Genomic DNA, 27,283 nt, shown 5'->3' with positions numbered 1-27,283 from the left:
CCGGCCTCTCCAGGGGTGTGGTAGCGGGCTGTTCTCGCGACTTCTGCCTTACCCTTCTCTCTCCAGTACGATTCCTGTCGCGAGACTTCCTGCTCCTCCGCCTCCTCCGCCGCTCCCTTTGCCGCCGCCTTAGCCCGGGACCCGGACCCAGCCTCACCCCTACCCGAACACCGGCCCCGGCTCACCGAGGCCCCGGTCCCCCAACCCCGCCTCGCCGCCGCCATGGCGGACCCTAAATACGCCGACCTTCCCGGCATTGTGAGTACAGGGCCAACCCCGGCTCCCCAGGACCGCACCCCCGACCTACTAAGGACCCCCAACAGACACTAACCCGTGACCCCTCCCGCCTGCAGCCCTTCCTCCGCCCCAGGGCTCCAGCCTCTGGCTCCCCGGCGGGCCACAGTACCCTCCGAACTCTTCCGACCCGACTTGGCCCGGCCGCGGAATGGCTTACCAGGCCCCTTTTCCGGCAGTGGCCGGTTTCTCCGCCCAAAAATCGTCTCTGGGGGCTTACCACTTGTGCCCGAGTGTTTCTACCGTCCGTGTCAGCATCACCCGTGTCTCCCCAAATCTCCCCATAAGGCCCCTCCCCCCACCATCCCCACCCCAAACACACATACCAGGCCACTTGGTGATGGCCTTCACCCTGCCAAAGAAAAGGTTACCGTGACAGAACCCTTCTAGTGCCAGATAGAGAACTCTGCCCTCTGGGACCCCCCCCACGCCCCCCCCGCACATGCCAGCCTGTACCCTCCTTTTGTGCTGCCCTGCCTACATTCTCAAGGGTGGGGGTTGGGTCACAGGACCTTGGATACTAAGGTCCTGAGTCACTCTCAACCTTTGTGCCAGGGTAATGGTGTACAGGGCCTAATTCGAAGATAGCTCTCTCCTACTTTGGACATAATGATTGCCAAGAGCCCGCCCCCATTCATATTCAGGGTCACATCTTTGTCATCACTTACTTTCACCACTTACCATGAGGTCCCAGTTGTGCCTCCTGTCATCCCCACCCCTCTAAGACATGGGAACTGACATACAGTTCAGTGGGCAGGTGGAAGAGAAGGGACAGAATCCTGGCCTCACAGCCTGCCTTCTCTGTTAGCTTATTCAAATGGAGTGGGTCCAGGGGTATTGGTGGATGCTGGGTAATGAGGTGGGGTGGTCACTACTTCTGTCTGCAGGCCAGGAACGAGCCAGATGTTTATGAAACCAGCGACCTACCCGAGGATGATCAAGCCGAGTTTGATGCGGTAAGACTATGTGCTGCTTCAGGACTCTTATGGACCCTGACCTCTCTCCCCCAGGCAGACCCTTTCCCTTTTCTGGCAAGCCACAGCAATAAGCGGGTATGCCAACCCAGCCTGGGAGGTATGTAGGTTGCAGGCTTACAGCCACCAGTGAACAATGCCAGGACGGAGAGCCATGTTGGTGGAATCACAACTAACAAGACCTGATCCTTGGGTCTTTTAAATAAAAGTTGAAGTATCTCAAAACAGTTTAGTTTGGGACTAGTGATTTAGGTAGGCCCCTGGGTGCTAGTCTACGGTAATGAATCATGAAGCCTGAGCACTTATAAACTACTTGAGGTTAGGAACTAGGCCTTTGATTTCATAAAATATTTCACTTGATACATTTTCATTAGTATCCTACCAAGAGCTAGATTTTGAAGTATAGAGGAATAGTCCTTTTCCTGAACACCTAGTATCCATTGAGCAAGGAGTGAGAAAATGATGTGATTTTAGAAAGATAAGGGATCTGGTCAGAGTAAAACAAATTTGAGGAAGAACATAAATATTTTCTAGCAGCAAAGGAGAGTCCCTTAGTACTTTCAGATCTAAGAAGAACTCTAAGGAAGAAATTAGCTGTGGACACATTTTAACCATGAGGGGAACCACTTAGCACTGTTAATTGAATGTATTCATTCTGTGTTGGTTTTGTGCAATGCAGAGGAAGAAATGTCCCTGCCTTTAAGGATGCCCCAGACTAATGGTGGTGGAGTTAGGATACATATAGGATAGGAAACATGGACTAAACAAAATGGAGTGAATGGAAATCAACATAGTAAAAACTTGTGTATAAGTACCAAGGGGAACAATGGTCTATTAGCATTTTTTTAAGATTCTTTATTTATTTATTTGAGAGAGAGAGACAGCGAGAGAAGGAATACAAGCAGGGGGAGTGGGAGAGGGAGAAGCAGGCTTCCCGCTGAGCAGGGAGCCCAGTGTGGGGCTTGATCCCAGGACCCTGGGATCATGACCTGAGCCAAAGGCAGATGCTTAACCGACTGAGCCACCCAGGCGCCCCTCTATTAGCATTTTTTACAAGATGTGGTTTAGGTTCTATTCCAAAGAGAGCTGGGCTAAGGTCACATTGATGAAGCAGGCTCCGTATGTTTGTTTGTAAGTCCGTGGCTCTATCTGTGGGGCTGGTTAGTCCTGGAGAATGCTGGCTGCTGGCTTCTAATGTATGGCTTGGCGTACTCACTTATTCCTTATTTGATTTCCCCCATGTGGAAGTGGTTCCTACTTTGTAGGAACACCTTCCCTGTCTCCTCTCTCAGTGGTGTGTTCCTTGTGGCTTCTGTACTTGCTGGCATGTCAGTCTGTCCCCCAAGCTTGAATATCTGGAGATAACGCTGATGTTGTCATTGCTCCAGGACCTGGGTGTGCACCTGTCACTCCAAGATGTATGTTATTAGGAAGCTGTCTTTGACCTCACAGAGCAGGAGTGTATAAGCTGAGGACTTCAGTCCTCTAACCCATTTCAGAGACTGTTCAACTTGGGCCTAGGCCTCAGCCTATAAAGTATCACGGCTTCATGGTGAGATAATAAATGGAAGTTTGTCCATTTGTCACTGACTATGATATGAATGGACAGTATCACAGCAATCCCCTTTCCAAAACAAAAAATACATTATAGTTTTCCTTTTGAAAGAACTGAGACATTTCTTAAGAAGAAGATGACAGGCATGGAAGCACCTGAATGTGCAGCCCTGATTGGCTGTTTCTCCCCACGGAGCCTGAGCAGCCTATTTCAGTAGTACCTAGTGGGGCGGCTGATAGGGAGGGATACCAGAAGTATTCATTTCCTGCAGCATACTGCCCAGGATGATGGTATAGCAGTGCATAGGAACTGGATGGTAACTACAAGAAGAGTCGAGTTGCCTCCGTCACCTAAGGCTCAGCTAAATGAGTCTTCATCACTAGGCAGGAGTGAGTAGGATGGGGAGACCTTCAGTTGCTTCAGGAAGGGGGGGATGTGCTGAGATGTTTACTGATGTCAGCTAATGTCTCTGGCCTCTGGGTGTCCCTGTGGGCCTTAGGAGGGCAGCCTTCGGGAAGTCAGCTGGGTAACGGTTCTGTTACTGCTCTTAATATTGATGTAAATGTGCAACTTGAAGAGAAGTGGGTTGTACTTAGTCCAGAAACCTCATGTCTGTGAGGCCTGGATTCTCACTAGCTGCCTATCTCTCACCTGCCTTCCCAAGACCTAGCCCGATGACAGTGCACATCACCAGTACTGTGGCTGAACCATGAGGTTTTCAGTCACCTTCTTAACCCCTGACAACAGAATGTTCTGCCTTAGTCTCCAGATTATTTTCAACTTTAATCGGATTCATTTTTAAAATAGATAATATATGCACATAGAACAAAAGTCTCTTCCCACCTCTGCCTGCCACCACTCAGGTCCCTTCCCTGAAGACAACCAATATGACCAGCTTCTAATGGAACCTTTTGGGGGATCTCCAGGTTTTTATTTAAAGGAATAATCAAAGTGTGTTGACCCTCACTCTTTTAACCTCCTTCCTCTGATTGCTCCACTGTGGAAAAAATTGAGCTGCTGAAGGAAATAATGTCCTCTCATAGCCCTTAAAGATTGTAATTGCGGGCGCCTGGGTGGCTCAGTTTGTTAAGCGACTGCCTTCAGCTCAGGTCATGATCCTGGAGTCCCAGGATTGAGTCCCACGTCAGGCTCCCTGCTCGGCAGAGAGTCTGCTTCTCCCTCTGAGCCTCCCCGCTCTCATGCTCTCTCTCTCATTCTCTCTCTCTCACATAAATAAATAAAATCTTTAAAAAAAAAAAAAAAAGATTGTAATTGCTAGTTTAATTTAAACATAAAAGTATTGCAATTCCCATAGTGGAGAAGAGGGGGGAGGAGAGTAGTATAAAAGGTTTTAGTTTTGCTAAAGATGATCCTGATTTTCCTACTATTCCTTTAAAACAATTTTAGCAGGAAGTAAAATATTATAAAATAAATGGGCCAGACGGCTGCACAGGCTAGCCCTTTCCTCTTCAATGTAGGAGAATCTCGTCTCTGCATGTCAGACACTCCTAGGTTGATTTGGACGATGGGCTTGTTTGGAGACTTTTCTTTTTTTTAAGATTATTTATTTATTTATTTGACAGAGAGAGAGACGGTGAGAGAGGGAACACAAGCAGGGGGAGTGGGAGAGGGAGCCCGATGCGGGGCTCGATCCCAGGACCCTGGGATCATGACCTGAGCTGAAGGCAGACGCCTAACGACTGATGCACCCAGGCGCCCCTGGAGACTTTTCTTAAAATGTCTCATCAGGAAAGCTAATTCCCGACTGGAATTTCCTCCCTGCTGGACCCACAGTCTACCTTGGGTCTGTGAGGCATTGTGCTCCTGGCTTTTGAACTGCTGGAACAAGGAGAGTAAATTCAGAAAAATCTCACTAGAAACAGGATATAGTTTTTTTCCCTTGATGCCTTATCCATCTCCAATGCCATGGGAAAGGGGAAGAAATGACCTATAGCCACAGTTTGACAGGGTCCTGGCAGAGGCTTGTTCTCCAAAGGGGAGATACTGCTGGACACTCCACCAGCCTGAGATGAGAAACAGTACGTTCTCTTCCTTATAGTTTGAGATATCCTAGAGTTTGCTTGATTGTGTTCACTGACTGTTGGCGCTCTGGAACTTACCTGAGTTTTTCCTAATGCTTCCCCCATCCTCCCTCCTCACCACCTTGCCTGGACACTAGTTTGCACAAGTAAGACCATTCGATGCTTCTTCTCTGCATGTTTTTTTTTTCATCTGCCATCTCGCATGCAATGCTCTTGTCACTGTACTATTGTTGTAGCTAATCATTTTAAATTGTATCGAGTCCCTAGCTGGGTCACTAAGGGGCCTGCTGGCCTTGTGTTCAAAAATCATTAATCAAGGTTTGGAAGTACAACTCTGATCCATGAATCATTGTCTCTTTCCCTTGTGAGGTCTGCAGAATAAAACTGTCCAGTGGAGGATGGAATAGAAACATGGAGGCTAGGACTGCTTTTGCATATGAGGCATTTAGGGGCTGAAGTTAGAAGGGGTTGGCTTTCTCCTCCTTAGACGGAAATGAAGTTAAGAGAAAAGAAGTAACTGTTAGCCATTCTAGACAAGGGTAGAGAACAAGGGGGATAGTCACAGTCCTCACTTCTTAGCTATGTGTAGACTATCCCTGGGGAAAACTCATTTTAATGTTCCCTGTGCTAAGCCTTTAGACAAAGGTAAATGGGATGGGAAAGGAGCGTTGTATGTAATTTTAAGGTAGTAATGTGGGTTATTTGTGTTTCCATGAGTCTTTCTGTTTCTGTACCCCTCCTTTAGAAATGGGTGGATGGTCAGCATTATGTTGATCCATCCTGGACAGTTTTATTCTACAGCACTCTCCAACTTCCTTGTCATCATGGTTCTGAAGTCCCTCTGGCTGCAGTGTTGGCAAAGAGCCTGAACAGGCTCAGAGAGCAGCAGTGGCCTCTTTCCCTGTCTGATCTAGAACCTCAGGTCTTGCCCTCTGAGGCACAGCCATTTAGCCAAACAGCCCTGGGGAGTCAGGGGGTCCACTAGTGAGAGGGACTGGGAGTCATGTACCAGGTAAGCTGGTACCTGAGATCAGGGCACTTAGAATTTTCCAATCGAGGTGGCTGAATGGACTGTTTCCGTGGTGACTGTTAAAACTCTAGGTTATAGGAATTATGCCTAAAAACTCATCATCCCACAGTGCACCCAAAGGACAGACCTGAAGGTGGTATATACTATTTACAAACTAATACACCATTTTTCCTTTTCTTTGATTTTCTATCCTCCCGCATTCTGCTTGTTCCTCATGATTTGAACTTGAACTTACAGCTCATTGTTCTCTCTCTCCTTGAGTTTCTCCCAAGCTGGTTTTAGCTTGGCAGGGCAAGTAAGAGAAAGGTGGTGTGTGTGTGCCTCCCCTTGTGTGTTTGCATGTGTGCACCTGTGAGTACTTACACTCCCTCTGTGCAGAGACATCCCACCGTAGACCACAGGGTCTGGATCTGCCTTGACCGTGAGCTGAAACAGGAGTCCTGGCTTAGCTGGACCCTGGCATCAGACAGGGGACGGAGAGGTTGAGGCTCAGGTGTGTCTAGCTGAACTCTCTGGGGCAGGAAGCACTTGTCTTTGTCCCACCATGCATCGTCATATATACATAACCATCTTCAACCTTCCACGATTCTACGTGCCCATCAGTAGAGCTCCTGGAGAGGCAGGGCATACAGCTAGATTTCCCCTCCTGGCAGTTCCTTACCCATCTTGCCTAGAAGGGAGAGGCTTATCTCTGTGGCTGGACTAAAAGAAGGCCTCTTTGAAGTTCTCTCACCTTTCCCCCCTTGTCCACCCTCTAACCTCTGAATCTTGTGAGCAGAGGGTGGAAGAAACATTTTCTGCACATGGGCTGGTAGCTGTGAATCTTGGTGTCCTCTGGATTCTTTGTGCTCGCACATCCTGGCAGAATTGCTCTGGTTCCCTCGGTGCTGGGGGTGAGTTACCAACTAATCAAGATGGATACAAACACACTGGCCTATCTGAGGGGCGAGGACGTGCCCTGCCTCTCCTCTGGCAGCAGAGAATGAGAACGGGTACTTCACTATCTCCTGACATATTTTGTTCTGCTTAACCTAAAGTCGTATCAAACCACCCATGCGGGCACCCTCATTGTGACCGATTCCGCCATCCAGATGTCTCATTCTTCAAGACTAGAGAAACCAAGAGACAGCGAGACTTGAACCATGAAGGCCCCCCTTGAGAATTACGGACCCTTAGTCAGCTCCACGTCCTTAGAATCCCCACAGCCTCTGCTTCACATTCTGCCTGTCCCCCCGCCCCCACTTTGCTGTTCCATGCCCCCACTGGCTTGCAGCATCTCACTAGTTCTCAGATAATCTTACACTGCTTCTAATGACAGAGCTTCATGACATTCTCACCACCAGAGAGGAAAGGGTCCCAAGTTCTTCTTGTAGTGACTCCAGCTGAAATTTCTTGGCCCCCAAATTTTGCTAGGCTCCCCTGGGCCCTATGGTGCAGTGTGTTTGAAGCTATCATATAGTGCATGTGATAATTTGCTAATAACAATTTTGTCTTTTTTTTCCCCTCCCTCACCCCCATTTCCCCACTCCCTTTCCTTTTAACTCTTTTGATTTTCTCACCTCTGGGGAAAACCACAAGGAGCTGGTAAGAAGCCTGACCTTTCATCTGCTTTTTAATGGGGTGTGCTGTGATGGGCAGTTGTTTCTCTGTCCTTTTGTCTCTGCTAAATCTTTAATCCCTCTATCCAGCCCCACCCCCAGCCGACAGCCTTTTCCCATCTTCCGAATCACTGTAATGACACTGTCCCCAGCCCATGCCCCCAGATTTCTGAGGCACTGGTGGAGTGGGTGCCGCTGGAGGACAGAAGGGTGTCAGCCATCTGGGTGTCTGGGACCACATCCTTGGAGAGACTTGGAGGGGACGCCAGTGTCAGGCAGCTCTCCTGACCAAGGACGTGGTCCTAAGTGGGAATAGTGAGATGAAAGCACTGTTCATTCCTGTCACTGTCCAGGACCTCTGAGGCCCACATTCTGTATGTTGACCCTTTTCTACTCAGCCGACCCCTTCCCTGCTTAGGAAAGTGTGTAGGAAAGTACGTTCTCATCAGCATAGTGCCTGGCCCATAATGAGGGCTTAACAGATGGCAGCCATGATTAATTTCCTTCCTTGGTCTATAGACTGTGCTTCCCATTTGTCTTTTTAAGAGGATCTTTTAAAAATGGATTTCTACTTCATTGGCCTTGACTGGGGCAATCACAGGGAGGAGTGGCATACTCTTGATTGTGAACTTAAAAGAGAAGGTGGTTGTCTCTCCTGGTCAGGAGTCCTTCTCAGACAAACACTTTGTAGAGGCCAGACGCCACACAGTTATTTGGCCTGTGGGTGCTCTGGCCATACATTTCAGAGAAGATTAAAGAGATAATAATTTGGGGCTCAGTTGTCTCTTTGCCCTTGCATGTAGGACGTTGAGCCCTTTTGTTTTCCCTTAATCTTTAGCTCTTGCCTCTCTGCTCAGCACTTCCCTGAAGAAGAGGTAAATGTCAAAGTTGATGTTTTCTCCTTACTCCCTCCTTTCCCTATTTTTAAAGCTGCCACTCAACTGATTCCATCTCTAATAGCAGACCAGAGATGAAGGATGGAGCTTCTGCTGCTCTTCATGATGCCTCTCCATTATCATCCCCTACCACCCCCAATACCCACATTCAGGCAGAGACTCTCTGTCCAGTCCTGGCGCACGTTAGAATCAGCTGGGTAGCTTTTCAACTGGCCTACTCTCCTGGCCCTACCCCAGAATGATAATGAAATCAGAATCTACAGAGGAGAACCCAGGCCTCTTTTTCTCCTTTTTTTTTTTTTTAATTTTAATTTTTTTTAAATTTACATTTTGTAAGTGACACAAATGCGCAGGCAGGGTTGAGAACGGTTGTTAAACGAAAGAAGACTCAGTTTGCCTGCTTCCTGTGGAAGTTGGAGCTGTCGTCCCCAATAGCACAGGACTCCTGGGTCTCCTCCCCCCTCCTTCAGGAATGTAGTGAGAGCTGTCGGACTGCTGACCAGGGAAGGAGATGTGTTAGTCCAAAGTGCCCGGTCTTGGTGTAGTTGTTGGAATCTGAACAGCCAGTCAGTATCTAGTAAGGAGGGAACCTCTCCACTACTGTTTCTAGGGTGAACTTTCTTTATCACTTTCTTTGCCATGCTCCCTGCTAATGGGAGAGTTTCAGTGCTTGAGACAAGAACAGAGGGCTCAGGGAGAAGAGGCGGGTGCTGCAGCTTCTCTTTGAGAAGCTGCTGGGCTACCTCCATGTCAGGATGTAGGCGTGGCCCTCACCCGTGGGTCCTCTTGGCAAGCAGGTAGTACTTCTGTTATTGCTTTTAAGACGTCCCTTAAAAAATAATGCAGTAATCTCTTGCCTCTTCTCTCTATACCCTGAACTCCCCAGCCTCATGGCAGCCTTGAAGAAAGGACTGCTGGTCAGGCCCTCTCCCAGCCTCGCTTTTGTATCTCAGAGCTGGTATCTTCCCTTCAGCAGCATATTCACCCTCAGAGTTAGCAGCTGGACTGTCTGCCACCCTTCCTCTTTCCCCCCAGCAAGGATGGGAGGTTAGCTTGACATGTCCTTCCTCAGCAGCAAGGAAATTGACCTTTGGGAGGGGGAGGTTCAAAGAGGTAGGTTGGTTTCTTGCCCTGAGTGCATGGTGTGTGCCAGGTAACTGGGAGGGCCCCGGTGGGTGGGGTGGGGGGAGGGGGAGGCTTATGTACACAGTGGGCGGGGAGGTTATGCTACCTGTGTTCCTTGAATCAGGGTGTTAATATTTATACAACTGACACTCCAAATTTACCAGGAAGCTTCCGTTTCCTAGGTTGAGCTTGGGTCAGCAGCTTGGAATGGAGCTGCCCTTCTCTTCCCTTGGGAACATAGGGCCCAGTCTCCTCTAGTGGTTTGGGGATTTTGTGGGGTCGGGGAAGTCTAGGGTGAGAATGAATCTGCCTCTGGCCTGAACTACCTATTCCTGCAGGAGGAGCTGACGAGCACAAGCGTGGAGCACATCATTGTCAATCCCAATGCTGCCTATGACAAGTTCAAAGACAAGAGAGTGGGGACAAAGGGCCTTGGTGAGACTGGGGTGTAAACTGGTTGAGGGGGAGGCCTATCATCAGACCGTAGTGACTTGCTTCGGGGAAAGGGTCCTTCATGGAGATCTTTCATGGTAGCCCTGACAGTCACCTGAGACCATGACTGCCCCGGGCCTCGATCACGCCCTCAATTCCATCTTCTTTTCTTGGCAGATTTCTCAGATCGTATTGGAAAAACCAAGAGAACAGGATATGAATCTGGAGAATATGAGATGGTTTGTTGTGTGTGTGTTGATGGGAATGGTGCAGTGATCCTAGTTAGGAGGGACATCAAGGGATACAGTCAGGCTTCTGAGTTTTTCTCTCCTTGGGGGTCCTGAGAATCCCAGCAGGGTACAAGTGAGGATGCTTAGTCCCCCTGCTGTTTGCTCCGGAGAGTCTGCAGGCCTCCAGCTACCTCCAGTTTTTCTGTAACGGTGTTGTGGATTCTGAGTTGGACAGGAAGCCCTTACAACTTAGGCTCCGGGTTTGGTTAAATTCTTGAGAAGGCTCCCTGTACCGAGAGGTGTAACTTCACTGTGTGTACTTGCTCTCTAGCTTGGAGAGGGCCTGGGAGTGAAGGAGACACCCCAGCAAAAGTACCAGCGACTATTGCATGAGGTCCAAGAGCTGACGACTGAAGTTGAGAAAATCAAGGTAACTATAAACTCCCTTCTCCCCTTTGTGCTCTGACTTACATAGCAGAGGAGGACCTCACAGCAGGAGGAGAAAGGTTCCTGAGGCTCCTGGGTAAGGGAGCTGAGGTTCCTAGGTTTAGGAATATAAATAAATCTACATTCAGTGCCACAGGTGGGTAAGAACCATCCAGTAACTTCCAGCCACAGCCATTCTTAAGGGCCTTGATCCTTTTTTCTGGTCTTTTTTTTTTTCAAGATTTTATTTGAGAGAGAAAGCACACGAGAGAGCATGAACAAGGGAAGGGGCAGAGGGAGAAGCAGACTCCCCACCGAGGAGGGAGCCGGACGTGGGGCTCGATCCCAGGACCCTGGGATCATGACCTGAGCTGAAGGCAGACGCTTAACGACTGAGCCACCCAGGCGCCCCCTTTTTTCTGGTCTTGATTCCCCCTTGCCACCCCTCATTGTCTACTTCTTTTCATACCAGACAGCAGTGAAGGAGTCAGCCACTGAAGAGAAGCTGACCCCCGTGGTATTGGCTAAACAGTTGGCAGCCCTGAAGCAGCAGCTGTTTGCTTCCCACCTGGAGAAGCTGCTGGGACCAGATGCAGCCATCAACCTTACTGACCCTGATGGAGCTCTGGCTAAGTGGGTGCCCTGCTTTGTTGGGAAATCATTGCTGACTGGGGCGTAGGGAGCCTCAGCCAGGTACTGGCCAGGATACTAAGGGGAGAGGTAGCCTAGTTGTTCCTTAATGCTGAGTGTGAGGCAGAAATGAGAGAGTGGCTGGGCTGGCCCGCATCCTTCAAGTCCTGATCTTATCACTCGGTGTCCTGGCCCAGGCGCCTGCTGCTGCAGCTGGAAGCAACCAAAAACAGCAAAGGAACTGGTTCAGGGGGAAGGACCACCAGCGGGACTCCCGTAGATAGTAGCCTTGTCACTTACGAACTACATTCTCGGCCTGAGCAGGACAAGTTCTCTCAAGCTGCCAAAGTAAGTACGTATGTAGGAAGGTTGGGGGGCTAGGGTGACGTGGCCCTGAAGACTCTCCTCCCTCCCTCCAAGGGATCAGATCTCAGGAGAGGGTGCTGGGGATGCTTCTGATTCCTCTTGATGTCTCGTTCTCCATGTTTCCCTCACCCATCTACTCTCAGTTAAGATTTTAAGAGTGCGATTAGGGATGTGTTCCAGAGAAAGTAGTCCCTTGGCAGAGTGGAGAGGAGGAGCGAGGGGAATGGCAAGCAGACAAGCAGAGAAGAGCAGGATCTTAGTGCCCGCTGTAGCAGCAGGGAGGCAGATGGCGAATCTCACTTCCTTCCTCACCCTAGGTTGCAGAACTTGAGAAGCGCCTAACAGAGCTGGAAGCAACTGTACGCTGTGATCAGGATGCTCAGGTCAGGTGCTCTCCTCTACTTAGTCTGACCCTTGGATCCTGCACCCTCATCCCTAACACCCATAGCATTCCACAGAACCCTGGGAGGGTGGGAAGGTCTTCAGTTATCAGATCAGCCAGTGGGTCACCAGCTAGAACCAGAAAGGATGGGAGAAGGTAGTAATCAGGTGGAGATCCAAGAACCACTGATTTCTTTCCTCCTTTTCCCCACCAGAATCCCCTTTCAGCAGGTCTACAGGGAGCCTGTCTTATGGTGAGTATAAGAGGAACCAGATTTTTGGATTACAGAGGGGATATTGAGGTTGGGTTTGTTTGGAGAACTCTTTTAGGGTCCATAGCTATATATTAATCACCTCCAGTGGAATACTGGGTGGCCTCTTCCTAGTCTGATCCTTTCCCCTTCGTGAAGCTTGTCCCAACCCCCACCCCCAGGAGACTGTAGAACTGTTGCAAGCAAAGGTGAACGCCCTGGACCTTGCAGTTTTGGACCAAGTGGAGGCTCGGCTACAGGTATTAGGTGGAGGGCAAACTGGATTACAGGTAGCTTGGGACTTTGGAAGCCCTGGGTGCCCTATCAACCTTAAAATCTGTTTCCAGAGTGTCCTGGGAAAGGTGAATGAGATTGCCAAGCATAAAGCTTCTGTAGAAGATGCAGATACACAAAGCAAGGTCAGGAAGCGCCCTTCCCCCCATCTTTATACCCTTTCCTGTTCCCTCGTGTTCTCCAAGTCATTCTGGTGGCCTCACCAAAGCCTGAGAGCATCGAATCCCAGATGCTGTCTTCGTGAGCTCTTACCAGCTGAGATAGGGCGGTGCTTCTCGCCTGCCCCACCCTAGCGCGGGCTCCGTGTGTACTTGGCTCGGCCATCCCCTCCGGGCCCTGTCCTGTCCCCCCAGGTGCACCAGCTCTATGAGACCGTCCAGCGCTGGAGCCCCGTTGCCTCCACCCTTCCTGAGCTGGTGCAGAGACTCGTCACCATTAAGCAGCTGCATGAGCAAGGTGGGAGGCCAGCTGCCAGGCGAGCTAAGAGGAATGGGAAGGCGGGCAGCTTTTGTTTCCTTCCCTCTTGGATTCTAATGTCCCCCATGCCTTTCCTACCTTCTTTCGTAGCCATGCAGTTCGGTCAGCTCCTGACCCACTTGGATACCACACAGCAGATGATTGCTAGCTCCCTCAAGGACAACACCACCCTCTTGACCCAGGTGTGTGCCCCTTTATTGGTCTGCTGCCTCCCTTCTCTAGCAGACCAGCTTCTCCAGCTTTGTCTCAGTGGGTTCTGCCTTGGCCCGGGTAGTAGCATGATGCGGCAAGGGCTTGGCTCGAGTCTCCACTGTTTTTCAGTAGTTGTGGGACCTTCGACAACTTAAACTGTGAACCTCCATCTTACCATCTGGAAAATTATACCTTTCTCAGGATTGTATGGATTAGGTGAAATACTGTGGGAGAATTGTTAGGGAGTCCAGTGAACCTCAGTTTTTCCTAGAATACCTACCCTGTTCTTCTATAGTCTCGGCTTAGCTTTCCCCTCCCTGGGTCCTCAGCCAGATGTGCTTATATCCAGAGCACGGCACATTGGGAGGAATACGGACTCTGAAATGAACAGCAGGCTCCAGCCTCGCTGTGCTGCTTGTTTTCTGACGCTGGGCAGCGAGCTTCCCCTTCACTCTTAGCAGAGCCCAGCACATGGTCCTCGGTTTCTCTTGGAGGCACTGTTTTCAGTGCTGGGGGCAGAATTATAGCTGAGAGACCAACACCACAGGACCATCAAGATAAATGAAAAAATATATAAAGTGTTAGTATGTTCTGCCTCTAGAGCAGTTTTCTAAACTTTTGAGCCAGTAAAACTCTCATTTCAGTAAAATTTTACCTGTTCCTCATTATATAAAACAGATCAAAAGAATGGTTCTGGTTGAGTCCTGCCTGCTTGGCAGTCCCTAAACTAGGTCTGTCGTACTCCAAGGATACTCTGAAAACTGCTACTCTAACCTGCCCGCTCTGGGTCCCATAAGCTGTGCTTCCATTCTCTTCTCTTAGAGCATTTCTCAGGTGCTCACCCAAGCAAGCGCCTGGGCCTAGTAAAACATCTCTGTGACTTTCTAGGTGCAGACTACCATGTGTGAGAACCTGTCCACAGTTGAAGGGAACTTTGCCAACATTGACGAACGGATGAAGAAGCTGGGAAAGTGAGCACCTTTAGGAGATGGAGAACAGGGGTAATCCCTACCCCTTTGAACTCTGTTAACAGCTTACATAGGGTTTCCCCTTAATTATAACCCTCGCATCCCCATACCATTTGACACTGGGGGCAAAGGGGTTCTTCTTGCATGTGGGGTTTACACCCCTCCTCTGAGGAATACAGAGTGGTAGCTGGGAGACAGTAGATGGTGGTCTCCCCTCAGGCCCCGGGGACGTGGGCCCCACCACACGCCAGTTCCCGTCCAGTACTGCTTTGCCTGGGGCGGGGAAGGATTGGGTCCTGTCCTCCAGCACAGCTCCCGGGGCTGGCTGCAGTACTGTACAACTGTTTCTGACCATTAAATGCTGTTGTCCTCTGTGTGGCCCCTGCTGTGTTTCCTGGGGAAGAGGCAGCACTGAGACGGACCTTCACAGCCTAACAGGCAGCCTCAGCCCCTCTCTGCTGCAAGAGGATTTAAACTGTAACCTGCTCTTCTACCAAAGAATTAAGGAAAAAATGAGTACAGAGTCAGAGCCAGAGTTTCAAAATATTCTCATCTGTTAAATTAAGAGTGTCTCCCATAGAAAAGCAGTGGAGGCCCCACAGGGCAAGTACAAAACAGAATTAAAACTCCCAAGGGTCTTGTCTTTACAAAAGAAAAGGCAGGAGGCAGCCCCTGGACAGCGGGTCGTGCTGGCCGCTCCGGTTGGACCACGTTGCATAATCCTCAGTCGCATCATCACAACGTCTCTGAGCGTTTCGATGGGGGAGAAGGGGCAGTGTAGTGTGTGTGGGAGGAGAGGCCCAGTGGGCTCTCTGTGCCCCCTTACCCCCTTTTAGATCCCAGAGGAAAGTAGAGGGAAGCTGGCTACACCTTGAAATGAGGCTATGTGTTTCAAACCTGGGGACAGGGGTAAGAGGGGATCTGTGCTTTGAGCAACCTGAGCCAGAGGCAGAGGGGTGTTGGAGGGGTGAGGGGGGAATGCATGATGCTTATTGCTTTGTACCTTTCACCGGGAAGGAGGGCAGCAGCCAACAGTAGCTCACAGGTTTGTAAACTGAGCCTGCTGGCTTCAAGAAGGGAGGCAATGAAGTCGAATTAAATATAAAAGAGTCATTTGTGCAAAAATAACTTAAACAAATAAAAGACCTGGGGAAGGGGGTGTTCCCCTTAGCCTGGTGGGGAGAGGGCCATATACCACCCCCCCAGGCCTTTTCAGTGACATGGCTTTGGGGGGGAGGGGGTGAGCTTCCCTACCCCCTGCAATGGCTCAGGATGGGATTGTAGGGGAAGGGCTTGCATTTGTGCTCTGAGTGGGGAGTAGTGCCCCCACCCACTGTCCACAGGTGCAGGTGGCTGGCAGGGGCTCCCAAGGCTCAGCACTCAGCTCTCCCCAATCAGGGTCAGATCCAGCTCCAGGTATGGCTGCTAAGGGGCCAGTTTCCTCCTCTTGTTTTTGGCAGGACGGCCAGGGCGGGCCCGGGGAGGCAGAGGGACAGCCGCCTATACAGGAGGGGAAGTTGAAAGAAGTGATCAGACAGCTAGGTATTGGGAAGTCTTTTTATTTTCTCCCCACTCCCTCTAATCCTCTTCTCCTCCTGCCTCATCCCTGACAACCCCCCCCCCCCCAACCCTGACACACACTTACGCGGGTTGTAGGGCTGGGGTCCAAGGTAACATCCTGGCGGGAGCTATTGCTGTTCCGGGTAGGGCTGCAATAAGGGCACGGATGATCAGGAATACTTCCCCAAGCACGAGGTGAAGTTCAGAGTTTGGATGGGAAACTTTCTACTTTTGGATCATAAAGGCATAATATTCTTATACATATTTAAATAAGTTTGTGCCTTTTTGAAAGTCAGGCCGCTCTAGACATTTCTATAAACCATCAAGAAGTGGGGAAAGGCCAGGACTGTGGTAGGCCCAACACTCACTTGTATTTTCTCCTCCGGCCACGACGAGACTTTCTGACTACCCCTGGGGGCACCTGGGAAAACACCGACTGTATGTGTAGGAAAAGTCAGGGAAAGGAACCGTGTTCCCAGCCTTTCCTCAGAGCCCTTCAGCCCAAAGCTCCATCACCCTGCACTCACCTTAAGGTCCTCAGAATGGGGTCCAGGAGGGGATGGATCCTTGGGCTCAACACCCCCTTCAGCCAGCTCCCCATTATGCTGCCAGTGGTGGGTCCTTCTTGGGGACCGTTCCATTTGTCCATTGAAGCCACCACGTGCCCCCCACTTGAGGGCCAGTCGGCCAGGCTCCCGCCGGCTGCCAGGCTTTCGGCCCCGGCCTGGCCTGGCCTCACCATTAATGCCCCTAAGTCCCCCTCCTCCCCTCCGGCCCCGTTTCCCTGACCCCCTCCCAGTGAGCAGCTCAGGGACTGGGGGGTCGGGAGAACCGTGGGGTGGGGCTAAGGCACTGAGGGGAGGCCGGGCAGGCTCCGGTTCCAGGGCTGAGGTGGGGCTCTGAGGGGGCAGACAAGGGGCTTCTGGCTGCTCTGGAGGAATCTGCAGGCAAAAAATAAAATCTTAGTCCCAAATATGGTTCCTCTGCTACTGTAACTCAAAAAAATCTACTTCCAGTTTGGGAAAAAATTCTGTCCCTGACACCCCCCACCCCCAACACACACCGTCACCTGGAGACTCTGTAGCAGGCAGGCTAGGGGACTAGAAGCCTCTGAGAGGGGTGGAGGAGCTCCCCCCCCAGGGAGGAGCTGCAGCCCCAGCTGGCCAGAGAGAAGAGGGCCAGGAGGCTGCAGCAGGCTGGGGAGGGCTCCAGGGCTGCTGGTCAGCGAAGACAGATCACCTGTGAGGAGTTGGAAGGTCAGGAGTCTCCCTCCGCAAACCGGTTAGGCTGAGTAGACCCTATTTATCTCTTAGGCTTAACCCCAGGGTCAAAGACTCTTCCCCAAGTCATCTAGCCTCTACTCCCAATTTTTACTGCTTCCTTTTTTTTTTCCTCTTTCACACCAGCTTTCCCTCAGACTCACCCAGCAGGCTGGCACTCAGCAGAGGGCTAAGGAGTTGGGGGGGTCTCCCTGAGTTGGAGGGGGCCTTGCCCAGAGAGGAGGCCCCCGGGTCAGTAGTTGCCGTGGTGACACTGGAGGTAGGTGGTCCAGGTTGGGGGGCACTCAGGACACAGGGCTAAAGAGAAAGAATGGTTATAACACTGTGTGTGTGAAATATTTCATAAACGTAGAGTACTTTCACACATACAATCTCACTGAAGCCTCACGTGAAGTAGGCCACGCTTATTAAATACAGACCCAGTTCTTGCAGCCATCCTACCCCCAGCCAAGAAGTAAGCCCTCCCCAAAGGCCCTGAGGAAGAGCTCAGGCATGAAACTGAAAGCCTTTGATTCCCAGCTCCCATCCCTGATTCCACCTCTTGTTCTGTCCCACCCACTCACCCCCTGTCCTCACCTGGGGGGGTGTCCCCGAGGGGGGATCCAGGCTGGCAGCCAGCAGCGCAGAATTTAAAGCTATGAGGGTGGGGGGGGCTGAAAGTGGGGGGAACAGTAGGGGGGGCAGGTCTCCCAAACCTGAAAATGTCTCCCCACTTGGACCCCCAGCTCCCTCTGCAGATCCCTCCCCATCCCCAGCTGTGGGGCCCAGGGCCAACAGGGGCAGGAAAGAGGCAAGGAGGTTGCTAGGAGGTGCAGAAGGGGGTGGAAGAAGGTCTGAGGGGGGCGGTGGAAGCAGGGAAGCCACCAAAAGCGAAGGCCCTTCAGGCTCGCCTGGGGCCAGGGGAGGGCCAGGTCCTCCCGGTGGGGGTAGCAGGGGCTCAGGGGGAGGTTGTCCCCCTCCCCCAGCCAGCACGCCAAATAAACCGTGGCTGAGCAGTGGAGAAGGTGGGGGCTGCCCCAGACTCAGAGGGAGAGGCAAGGCCCCTAGCATCCCCGGGAAGCCGGCTCCACTCAGCGCCAGGCCCTGCTCAGGACTGGGGAAAGGGAAAGCCTCCCCACCAGCCAGGGGAGGCAGAGGGCAGGCTGGGCCCGCCCCCATCCCGAGCCCTTCAGATGGGCTTTGAAGCACAGGGCTGGGGACCAGGGGGGCTTTGGAGGCAGCTGGTGGGGCAGGGGCACCTGCAAAGGAAAAGAGAAATTCAGCTCAAGGGAGGACCTTTCTCCCAGCATCCAAAGAACCCAACCTTCATGCCTCCAACCCGGAAAACCACCGAAGAGCTCTCTAAACTCCCCTAAACGCCTTGGCTGCCTTTTTCCACCGGGAGGAGGAAGAGCTCTTGCACGCTCACGCTCACGTACCTGGCACACTGCTGAGGCCGCCACTGGTGGCCCCCGGGAGGGAGGGCGGAATAGGGCGCCTGGGCTGGGGAGGGCTCCCTGAGGAGAGGGCTGGGGGAGGAGGAAGGTGTGCATCTGACCCCAAAAGGTTAAAGCTTCCATCGGAGTGGGAAGGGCCAGGGGTGGGGAGTCCCAGCAGGGACAGCACAGAAGGGAGAATCGGCTGGGATGGTTCAGGGAGAGGAAAAGGTTGGGGGACGGGAGCAGGGGCCCGAGGACGGCTCCGTCTAGGGGCTTGAGGACCTCCCCCTTCTAGCAATCGCAGTACAGTTGGGGGTCTGCGGGGACGACGCTGAGAGGGCCGGGGTGATGAGGAGTGGGGAGCCGAGGGTGTCTGGGCACGGGGCCTTCGGCCCTGTAAAGTGCTGGGAGGGGGGAGCAGGGGGTGCTGTGCCTTGGCCGCTGCAGAGAGTAGGCTGCTAGCAAGGAAGGGGGGTGCCCCGGGCCCCTCCACCGTGGGGGCCCCTCCTAGGGGTCCCAAGACCAGGGGCAGGTGCATAGTGGCTGAAGACACTGGTGGCTGAGTGGCAGGACCAGGGGGGCCAGGGGGACCGGGGAGATTATTGCTTGGGGGCAGAGGAGGGGGCGTTAAGGCATCACTACAGTGGAAGAGAGAAGGGTCTGAAGGTGGTGAGGAGGAGGCATGGGGGGCTGGAGAAGAGCCCAGGTCAGGGGGCACCAGGCTGGAGCAGAGGGCAGCTCCCCAGTTGTAGGAGGGAGCGTTGAGGCTGATAGCGGGCGGAGGGGGTGGGGCTGGAGAGGGGGCGTTGCCCCTTGGGAGGAAACAGGGACTGCTGCTGCCTCCAGAGGGGACGGGGTCAGGAAGCCTTGGTGGTGGGAAGAGCCCCCCAGGGCCTGCTAGAGGGGGGAAGGCCTGTGGAACTGAGGGTGGTTCTGGGGGAAGGGAGCCAGGTCCCCCATTAAGTGGAGTTGTAGGAGGGACTCGACAGGGAGGGCGGGCAGAGGGGGGCCCTGGGGACACAGTGTGGAACATTTGGGGGCTCGCTCCCTCTCCTGCAATAAATGAGAGATTAAGGGTCAGCGTGCGGCTCCCCTTCCAACAACTTTCGTCTTCTCCATCCCATCTCCCACAAACTCCCAACCTCCCCGTGCCTCCCTCTCCTCAAGCAGCTCCCTCCTCCACCCGTGTCCTTGCTCCCTCTCATAGAGCTCCTCCCACCATCCCTCTTCCAGGCCCTTAAGTTTTCCTCAGTTGTCGGTAAAGCGGAGAAGACTCACCAGGAGAAGAGTGTGAGCAGGTGGTCTCCATGCTGCGGTACAGAGTTGCCATGGCAACGGCTTTCCGCCGGTGGTTGCACAGCTTGGTCATGTCCTCCTCTGATGCAGGCCCCACCCCAGCCCCACCCGGGGTCACCGGGGCCAAAGGGTCAAAGTTGAAAACCTGTAAGGCGGGAGTCACGGACAGGGACCCTGAGAGAGTGGCATCTGGGAGAAGCGCTACCACGGTCAGTGACTTGTATTAGGTCTCTTGGCTCATCCCTGTATTCTCTGGCACCCCTCACCACTCTGACCTTGGGGACATTGAGTGGACACTCCAGACCGCACTTGCAGGTCCCATCGCTGAGGAGGTAGCTCCGGGTTTGCTCCAAGGAAGACAGCTCTGTGCCACTTGGGCTGGGAGAGCACAGGGTCAGAGAGCACAGAGTTAGTTGACACTGAATCAGGAGACGTGCCTAAAGGACAGTTCCTTAGTCAAAGACCTTCCTAGGAAGGACAGAGAGTAAAGGATGTGGAAAGAGAAAGAGGGAGAACAGATTTAAAGGGCCAGAGATACAGAGAGCAAAAAGGCCGAGGAAGGAAGAACAGAGGAGAGCAATAGGCTATCAGAGATCTGGGCGCTGAGAGGAGAGGCGGGAGAGAAAACTCAGGCACTGAACGGCTGGGGACAGAGCTCTGGGAACCCTGAGGATCCATACCTGATATAGAGCACAGCACCCTCTCGAACACAGCGCTGCCAGCCGATGGGGACAGATGTGGCCACAGGGCCCCCAGCTCTGTCTGCTCCACTGCTCTCATTGCCCCCATTCATTGTGTGTAATCAGCTCCCACGTGCCTGATAACACAGACATCCATGTGGGCATTAGGAGGATTAAACTGCACTGGGTACCTGAGGGAGTATTCCAGGAAGGCAAAGATTGTGGGGAGACCCAGAAGAACTCAGGGGCATGGAGAAACCCTGAGAGCTGGGAGAGAAAATGAAGAACTCTCTGCCGTCCCGCCGTGGCTACCTGAACATCTCTGCAAACATTGTGGGGTCCAGTCTAAAGCCGGGGCCTCCGGCTTAGCCCACACCTGCAACAGAGGAGAGAGAAGGGACTGTCGGAAATCTGCCCAACTCAGAAAAGCACCAAACCCCAGGACACTCTCAAGGGAAAGATCCTTAACCCTACAGGTAAGTGCACACACAGATCTCAGGGATCTGCTGGCTGAGTCCACAACCATCCTTTCCATGTACAGGCCCTAGGAACCAGAGGAGCAAAGCCTCAACTCCCAGGGACCAAGGAATCAGAGCCCAATCCCTAGACATAAAGGGCAAGGCCCCTTTGTCCCATCAGAGACAGAAGACTTCATCCTGGAGTATGGGCAAATTCCCATAATGCCAGGCCACTAGGAAGTTTCCCAGAGAGTCTGGCCCCCTGCTGTTCCCTACCCCCAGGAAGATCATATAAAAAGTACAGATTGCCCCACAGGTCACCAGGCAATTGCCCAACTGTCCGCTGGGGTGGTACCAACAGAACCCCCCCATGCCTGCTCCATTAGACAATCACTGATCTAGTTGATTTGGATCTTCTTAAGAAAGGTTGGAATCATAGCTCTGTCTTCTCCCAGAATCCTGAGAAGCTCCTGATCTTCCCCCAAGCCTCAGGCAAGGGGATTCAGCACCTCCTACCCCACTGGCTTCAAATTGGCTCCAAGAGGGATTCTCCTCTGATATGTGGGGACGCCCCCCCACCCTCCAAACCTGCAAGTATCCTCTCCAATCTCACCATCGCTCCCACCCCACACTGGCGGCTTCTAAACTTTCCCTCTCATAACAAGGCGCCCTGTCACCCAGCCTGCTTCCCTCAGCCTGGGGAGGAGGGGAAGGCGCACGAAGTAGGAAGGAACTTGGGGAGAGGGCGGGCGGAGGGTGGGCGAAGCACTGAGGGGAAGGAGGTGAAGAAGGCAAAAGTCAAGCAGTGAGAGGGAGAAACGGTGGGGGCAGGTGAGGGCGGGGGAGTGGGGATGGGGCCAGGGAAAGGGGCCGAGAGGACGCGGAGGGGGCAGAGGGTAGGGACTGGAGGGGAGGGGAGGGGAGGGGAGGGGGAGGGGCGGGGTGGGGGGGCCGGGCCCTGCACTCACCGCGGCCCATGGTTCGGCCGGCCCCGCCCTGCGCAGTCGCGGCCCAGAGGGTGAGTGGGAGGGAGTGGGAGGAGGGTCGGTGGAGCCCGAGCCTCCGGTACGGCCCCGGCCGGTCCTAGCAGGAAGCGCCGCCGCCGCCGCCGCGGATCACCGAGCGGCCTCCCGCGCATGCGCCATGGGGGCCAGGGGCAGCCCTGGGGATTCCGTTCCCAGAAGGCACCGCGCAGGCTGCTGCCGCCGCCGCCGTCGCTGCCGCCGCCACCGCCGCAGCCGCCGCTGCCGCCGCCGCTGCCCGGACGGGAGAGGGGCGGGGCCGGGCCCCCGCCCAGCGGACAACGACGAGCCAACAGGAGGGACCGCAGTGCGCATGCGGGAGCGCGCCTACCCCTCCCCCACAACCCCCCATTAATCCCCAAGAGAACAAACACCCCACGCGGCCCCCCCGCCCTCCGCGGAAGGATCTGAGCCTCTTCCCAGGCCACTGGTGGCCAATCCCAGCCCTCCCCGGGGAGGGGCCCCTTCCAAAGCCACAATCTGTTGGGGGAGCCAGGAATGCCAGGTCCGGGAGGGGCCGGCCCCAAAAGATGAAAGTCGCGACTTGCCCTGCCCCGCCCCAAAGGCTTCCCGGGTAGTGTGCTGGGACTTGACCCGCCTCCCCAGGTCAACATGTCACAACACGACCTCAGCCTGTCAAGTCACATGACCTTTGCCTGTCACTGACAACCTGGTCAAGTCTTTGGGCCAGGAGAGACCATCTGGTCCAACCCACCCCCTACCCCCATTTACAGAAGGGGAAATGGAGGTCTGGAGCAACGGAGCAGGCCTGGCCAAGGACCTGTCACTGTCACACCACCACCTAAACCTGCCTTCCAGCCACAACCGACCTTGTGACAGATTCTCCTTAACTCTGGCTGCCCCCACGAGGGTATGACAGTATATATAACCGGCCGCCACATGGCATCTTTTTTCTACCTAATGGCACAAGAAAAATACTTTGCATTTTAAGTGGTGCTTTTCACTTTTGTTTAACTGCCTCCAAGTTATAGTTCTCTCATTTTATCTTTACAACTCATTAGCTTTTATTTACAAACAAGAACAGTTGAGGCACAGAGAGATTAGGTGGCTGGCCTAGGGATCCCTGGGCAAGTGAGGGACAGTTGAGGCTAGAATCTGGGCTCCTGACAACCCGTCCACGGCAGTTGTGCGCTCAAGTGCACCCAATGTCCCAGGCAACGAGGTTCTACTGTCGCCCAAGCACCTAGGAGGCAGGAGGCTTGTGCACGGCTCCTCACAGCAGGGAGTCACAGGACTTGCGCGTCCGGTACAGCGAAAAGGGCGGGCCTTGATCTTTTGGTGAAGAGCACCAGAGCACCGTGGGGGGCAATGACGAGTGGGGAAACAGAGCGAATCGCGTCCACTGGGCAAAGGACATGAATTCTGGCATGCTGAGGGCTCATCAGAAACTTCACCAAGATAAAAGTTTAGGGTGCTTTCCTGCGAGGAGCTGAAAATGACCATCAAAAGTATTCAAGTTCCTCGGCCCCTTCTGGGGGAATTAGGGGAGCTAAAAGAGAAGATCTTTTTAAGAATACTCGAGAAGACATTAGGCAGTCCTGTGGCTGGATGCAAACTTTCAAAAGAGATTGGTTTAAAAGACCTTGTGCCCATTAATTGGGAGGGAACCAAGTAAAATGGGAGTCCCTTATGGAGAAGGTGCAACGGGGGCTAATGCCAGGTGGGCGAAATAAGAGCTCCTGAGGAAGACAAGCTGCACCGAGGCTTCGCAGGCAGCCTAGGGGCAGCCACGGTTGATAGCCGTTGGGGCCGTTGGGAGCCTGGCGCTGGCGCCCCGCCCTCTCCTCTCCTCTCCGCCACCACCACCCCCCGCACCTCCCACCGCCCTAGTAGTCCCCTGCGCGTGCGCGCGGAGACACCGGTTGCCAAACATTGCATCATCCCCGCCCCCCTTTCCTCCCCTCCCCCTCCAGCTCTCCCCTCCGCGCGCGCGCATGACTCACTCACCTCCTCCGCGAAGCCTCGTGACCCAAAGCCACTTCCGGGTCCAACACGACGTCTACCTCCAAGTGGGAGGGAACGATGGGGGCGGTGCCGCGGAAGCTTCTGAGTGGCGGATGTAAAGGATGAGGCGGGGCCAGAGCCGGCGTGCCGCATTCTGATTGGTAAGCTTCTGGGCCCGCCCCCGAGAGGAGGGCAAGGCCTTATTAAAAGATCAGTGCTCCGAGCTACCGAGGTCAGAGGCTTGAGTCTAAGGCCCAGAGCATATCATGTTGAAGATGAGCGGGTGGCAGCCACAGAACCAAAATCAGAGCCGGAACCTAAGGAGAGAGGCGAGTACTGATCCCCCATCTACTTTTTACCCTCCTATCCTCGGGAACGCTGGTTGTCCCCTCAAAGTTAGGGCATCTGCTTTTTAGCATGTGGCCCCACCCCTTCCCCGATGAAGTCAGTGACAGTCCGAGGGAGGGATGGGGAGTATCGTTTATTCAGGAGTGGTGCTCACAGGGCTCTCTTCCTTCGGACGATAACGTCACCCCACCCCTGCCCGGAGCATGGGCCTGGCTCTGTGCCGTTGGGCCAGGGGGTCCGGATGCCCTCGGGAGATTTATTCTTTTCCGTTTCTGACCCCAGGCCGCCTCGTTGGGCCTGTCCGGTGGGAGGCGGGGCAGCAGGACACTCCCCCACGCCGAGACGCCTAGGGGACCATGGCTCACGCCACTGCCGCCGCTTCACCATCAGCGAACGCCACTACCCCTACCCCACCCCCAATCCTGTCTCAGCCCCAGCGTCTCAGGGCCAGAGTGGCCACGTCGGTAGCTGGGGTTCCTGGATCCTCCACAGGACAGCCATTCCACACCCTAACGGAGAAGAGAACCTTAAGGAGACTGACTCAAGACTTTGGGAGGAGGGGTGCCGATGGCTGGGGAGCAGAGATGGGTTTTCCCATTCCCCCAGAGGTCCCTGGGCCTCCTGTACAAGAGAGCATCCTGGATCTCTTAAGTGTGGGAAGCCATTTGGGGTCTCCCCAGTGTATGGTCCTTCCCCTGAGATAGGTCCCTGCCTCTTTGCCCCTGTCCTGTCTCCAACTAATTATGTGTGTGTGTAACCATTGCATCAGGCCAGCCCCCTGTTTGGCTCTGCAGCCCTCTGGCCTGGGGCGCCACTGCTGATGAAAGCAGCGTCCCACCCACTGGAAGGCAAGGAGGGTTCCCCAGGGAGGACAGCCCTGAAGAGAAACACTCTGGGCGATATTGCATCTCCAGTCCCCGGGGATAGGCAGCTGCTGCTCTGCCTCTGGGCTTCCTCCTCCCTTCCCTGTAAGAGACTGGTGAGAACTTACCCATTCATTCCTAACAAATTACTTATCACGCACTTACTATGTGCCATGCATTTTAGGCCCAGGATACATCCCTGAACAAGAAAATCTCTGCTCTCACAGAGCTTACATTTCAGTGGGAAAAGGTGCACGTGAACAAATACAAAAGTGCCGTGGAGAAAACCAAAGCATGGAAGGGTAGCGAATGCTCAGGGTGAGGGTTACAGTTTTACCTTGGGTGGCTAGGGATTCTTTCACTGAGGTGACATTTAAATGAGAGATCTAGAAAGAGGCAAGGGAGTAAGCCCTGCAGATATGTGGAAGGAAGAGCTTTCCAGGAGAAGGAACAAGAACAGAGGTCCTAAGGTGGGAACATGGAAACAGGCGGCCAGCTGGCTGGACTTAAGAGGGAGAGTGGTCAATGAGAAATCAGGGCAGGAAAGGAGTAGATTGTGCGAGGTCTGCTAAGCCATTTTAAGGACCTTAGCCTTTAATATTTGTGAAATTGGAAGTCATTGAAGGGTTTTGAACAGAATGACAGGACCTGACTTAAGTTTTTAAAGGCTCACTCTGGCTGTTTGTTGTGAACAGACTTGGGGAGGGGAGGCAAGAGCAGAAACTGGGTAATCCAACAGAGAGGGTAGTAACTTGATCTAGACTGAAAACAATGCAACTGGGTTTTTGAAGAATGAGTTTAAAAATTTAGCTGGTGGTTTGAATTGTGGGGTGTGAGAGAGGAATCAAGGACAATACTAAGGCTTTTGGCTTAAGCAAGTAGAGTTGCCATTTACTGAGATGGGGAAGACCATGGAAGGGGAAGATGAGCAGAATTTGTCTTTGGACATATGAAGTCTGAGATGCCTTTTAGACATCCAAAAGGTGATCCTAGTAAGCAATTAGATAACCCAGTTGGAGGTCCCAGGAGAGATCAAGACTGGAAATGTGCACTTAGAGGATGTCAGTGTGTGAATGGAATTAGGAAAATACCACTTGATTTGTTGCCTTCCCTGTAGTCCAGTCCTTACCCTGGCAGGTTTGAGGCCTACCTTGAATTTAGAGAAAGTGGAGTTGGTCATGACTTTTCGATTATGTAATTGGGACCACAAATGTCAGCAACTAAAAATAAAGGTCAGGGGGCGCCTGGGTGGCTCATTCGTTAAGCATCTGACTTCGGCTCAGGTCATGATCCCAGGGTCCTGGGATCGAGCCCCGCATCGGGCTCCCTGCTCAGCGGGAAGCCTGCTTCTCCCTCTCCCACTCCCCCTGCTTGTGTTCCCTCTCTCACTGTGTTTCTCTGTCAAATAAATAAAATCTTTAAAAAATAAATAAATAAATAAAGGTCAGGCTCTCCACTGTCCTTGGAAATGGCTGCAGGGACCATTGACTGTCCACACCCTATAAGACAGGAAATGAGGAAAGACCAACAGGAGGCTGGAGATAAAAGGAGCTGCCCGCCTCCCTTCCAAAAATGGCTAACATCTATCTTTGATCCCCACAGTGTTCCAGAAGGAAGTGTATCTTCATACATCACCACACCTGAGAGCAGGTAAACTTCACCATCCCTTTCCCAAAACCAGTTCCGAGATGCTGCTTAGGGTCCTTGTACTGGGGTCCTAATAAGTTATGAAAACACCTAGAGAAGACAGGAGAGGAGGGTTTCAATCTGAGCAGCCTTTCCTGACAGGCCACATCCATCTTCCTGGCCTGCCCCTAACTGGGTGACCAAATCACTATTCTTAGAGCATGTCCTAATTAAAAGCTGGATGAGTGAGCAGTCAGCCCCAACAAAGATAATTGGTTGGTCTTACCAGACCTCAGTCCCCATCAAGGTTAGACTCACCCAAAGGCCTGCCCACACAGAGGGGAAAGGAACACAAGATGGTCTGATAATTGCCCCCTGGAAACTACCAACAGAGTTCCTCAAGAGAGGCTGAGGACTTTTACCAGGATCCCTTAAGAATGTATATTCTAGACCCATGCTTCTTCAAATGCCAGGCGAAAGCAGCAAAGAGGGAAGATTAGTATAGACCAATTGATACATTTTAAAGGGCCAAACAGTAAATATTTTGGATGCTGAGGTCTCCACTCTTACAGCATGAAAGCAGCCGTAAACAGTATATAAATAAAC

The 27,283-nt window shown here is 53.0% G+C and overlaps 3 protein-coding genes across 8 annotated transcripts; 2 read left to right on the top strand and 1 right to left on the bottom strand.

Moving 5' to 3' along the window:
• The first annotated feature begins 58 nt into the window (after positions 1-58).
• On the top strand, positions 59-14,535 carry DCTN2 (dynactin subunit 2). The gene is made up of 14 exons (XM_036077944.2): positions 59-258; positions 1,182-1,250; positions 9,853-9,949; positions 10,124-10,185; positions 10,508-10,606; positions 11,075-11,235; positions 11,430-11,580; positions 11,916-11,981; positions 12,195-12,233; positions 12,413-12,490; positions 12,578-12,649; positions 12,878-12,980; positions 13,092-13,183; positions 14,082-14,535. Exons 1-14 carry the CDS (start codon positions 223-225, stop codon positions 14,166-14,168), a joined length of 1,212 nt encoding a protein of 403 aa, XP_035933837.2. The 5' UTR covers positions 59-222; the 3' UTR covers positions 14,169-14,535.
• A 157-nt stretch (positions 14,536-14,692) lies between these two features.
• On the bottom strand, positions 14,693-24,011 carry MBD6 (methyl-CpG binding domain protein 6). 6 transcript variants are annotated; one of them, XM_036077930.2, is made up of 13 exons: positions 23,844-24,011; positions 20,708-20,771; positions 20,396-20,532; positions 19,991-20,093; positions 19,698-19,860; positions 18,420-19,472; positions 17,578-18,239; positions 17,145-17,298; positions 16,785-16,960; positions 16,249-16,662; positions 16,090-16,157; positions 15,807-15,870; positions 14,693-15,661 (listed from the first exon to the last, which is right to left on the bottom strand). In XM_036077930.2, exons 3-13 carry the CDS (start codon positions 20,506-20,508, stop codon positions 15,587-15,589), a joined length of 3,045 nt encoding a protein of 1,014 aa, XP_035933823.1. In that variant the 5' UTR covers positions 20,509-20,532; positions 20,708-20,771; positions 23,844-24,011; the 3' UTR covers positions 14,693-15,586. The 6 variants fall into 6 exon arrangements, with proteins under 6 accessions (XP_035933823.1, XP_035933821.1, XP_035933825.1 ...); XM_036077928.2 differs by lacking the exon at positions 23,844-24,011 and adding an exon at positions 21,822-22,124; XM_036077932.2 differs by lacking the exon at positions 23,844-24,011 and adding an exon at positions 21,822-22,122 and having other exon boundaries at positions 16,090-16,142.
• Positions 24,012-24,106: 95 nt separating this feature from the next.
• Positions 24,107-26,703, top strand: LOC144382386 (DDIT3 upstream open reading frame protein). The gene is made up of 2 exons (XM_078076181.1): positions 24,107-24,169; positions 26,654-26,703. The coding sequence occupies exons 1-2, from the start codon at positions 24,107-24,109 to the stop codon at positions 26,693-26,695; spliced, it is 105 nt and encodes a 34-aa protein (XP_077932307.1). The 3' UTR covers positions 26,696-26,703.
• The last annotated feature ends 580 nt before the right edge of the window (positions 26,704-27,283 follow it).

Source organism: Halichoerus grypus, chromosome 6 (assembly GCF_964656455.1).
Source record: "Halichoerus grypus chromosome 6, mHalGry1.hap1.1, whole genome shotgun sequence".
NCBI classification, from domain to species: Eukaryota; Metazoa; Chordata; class Mammalia; order Carnivora; family Phocidae; genus Halichoerus; species Halichoerus grypus.
The sequence above is the reverse complement of the archived record's forward strand: the minus strand, read 5'-3'. Positions and strand labels throughout refer to the sequence as shown.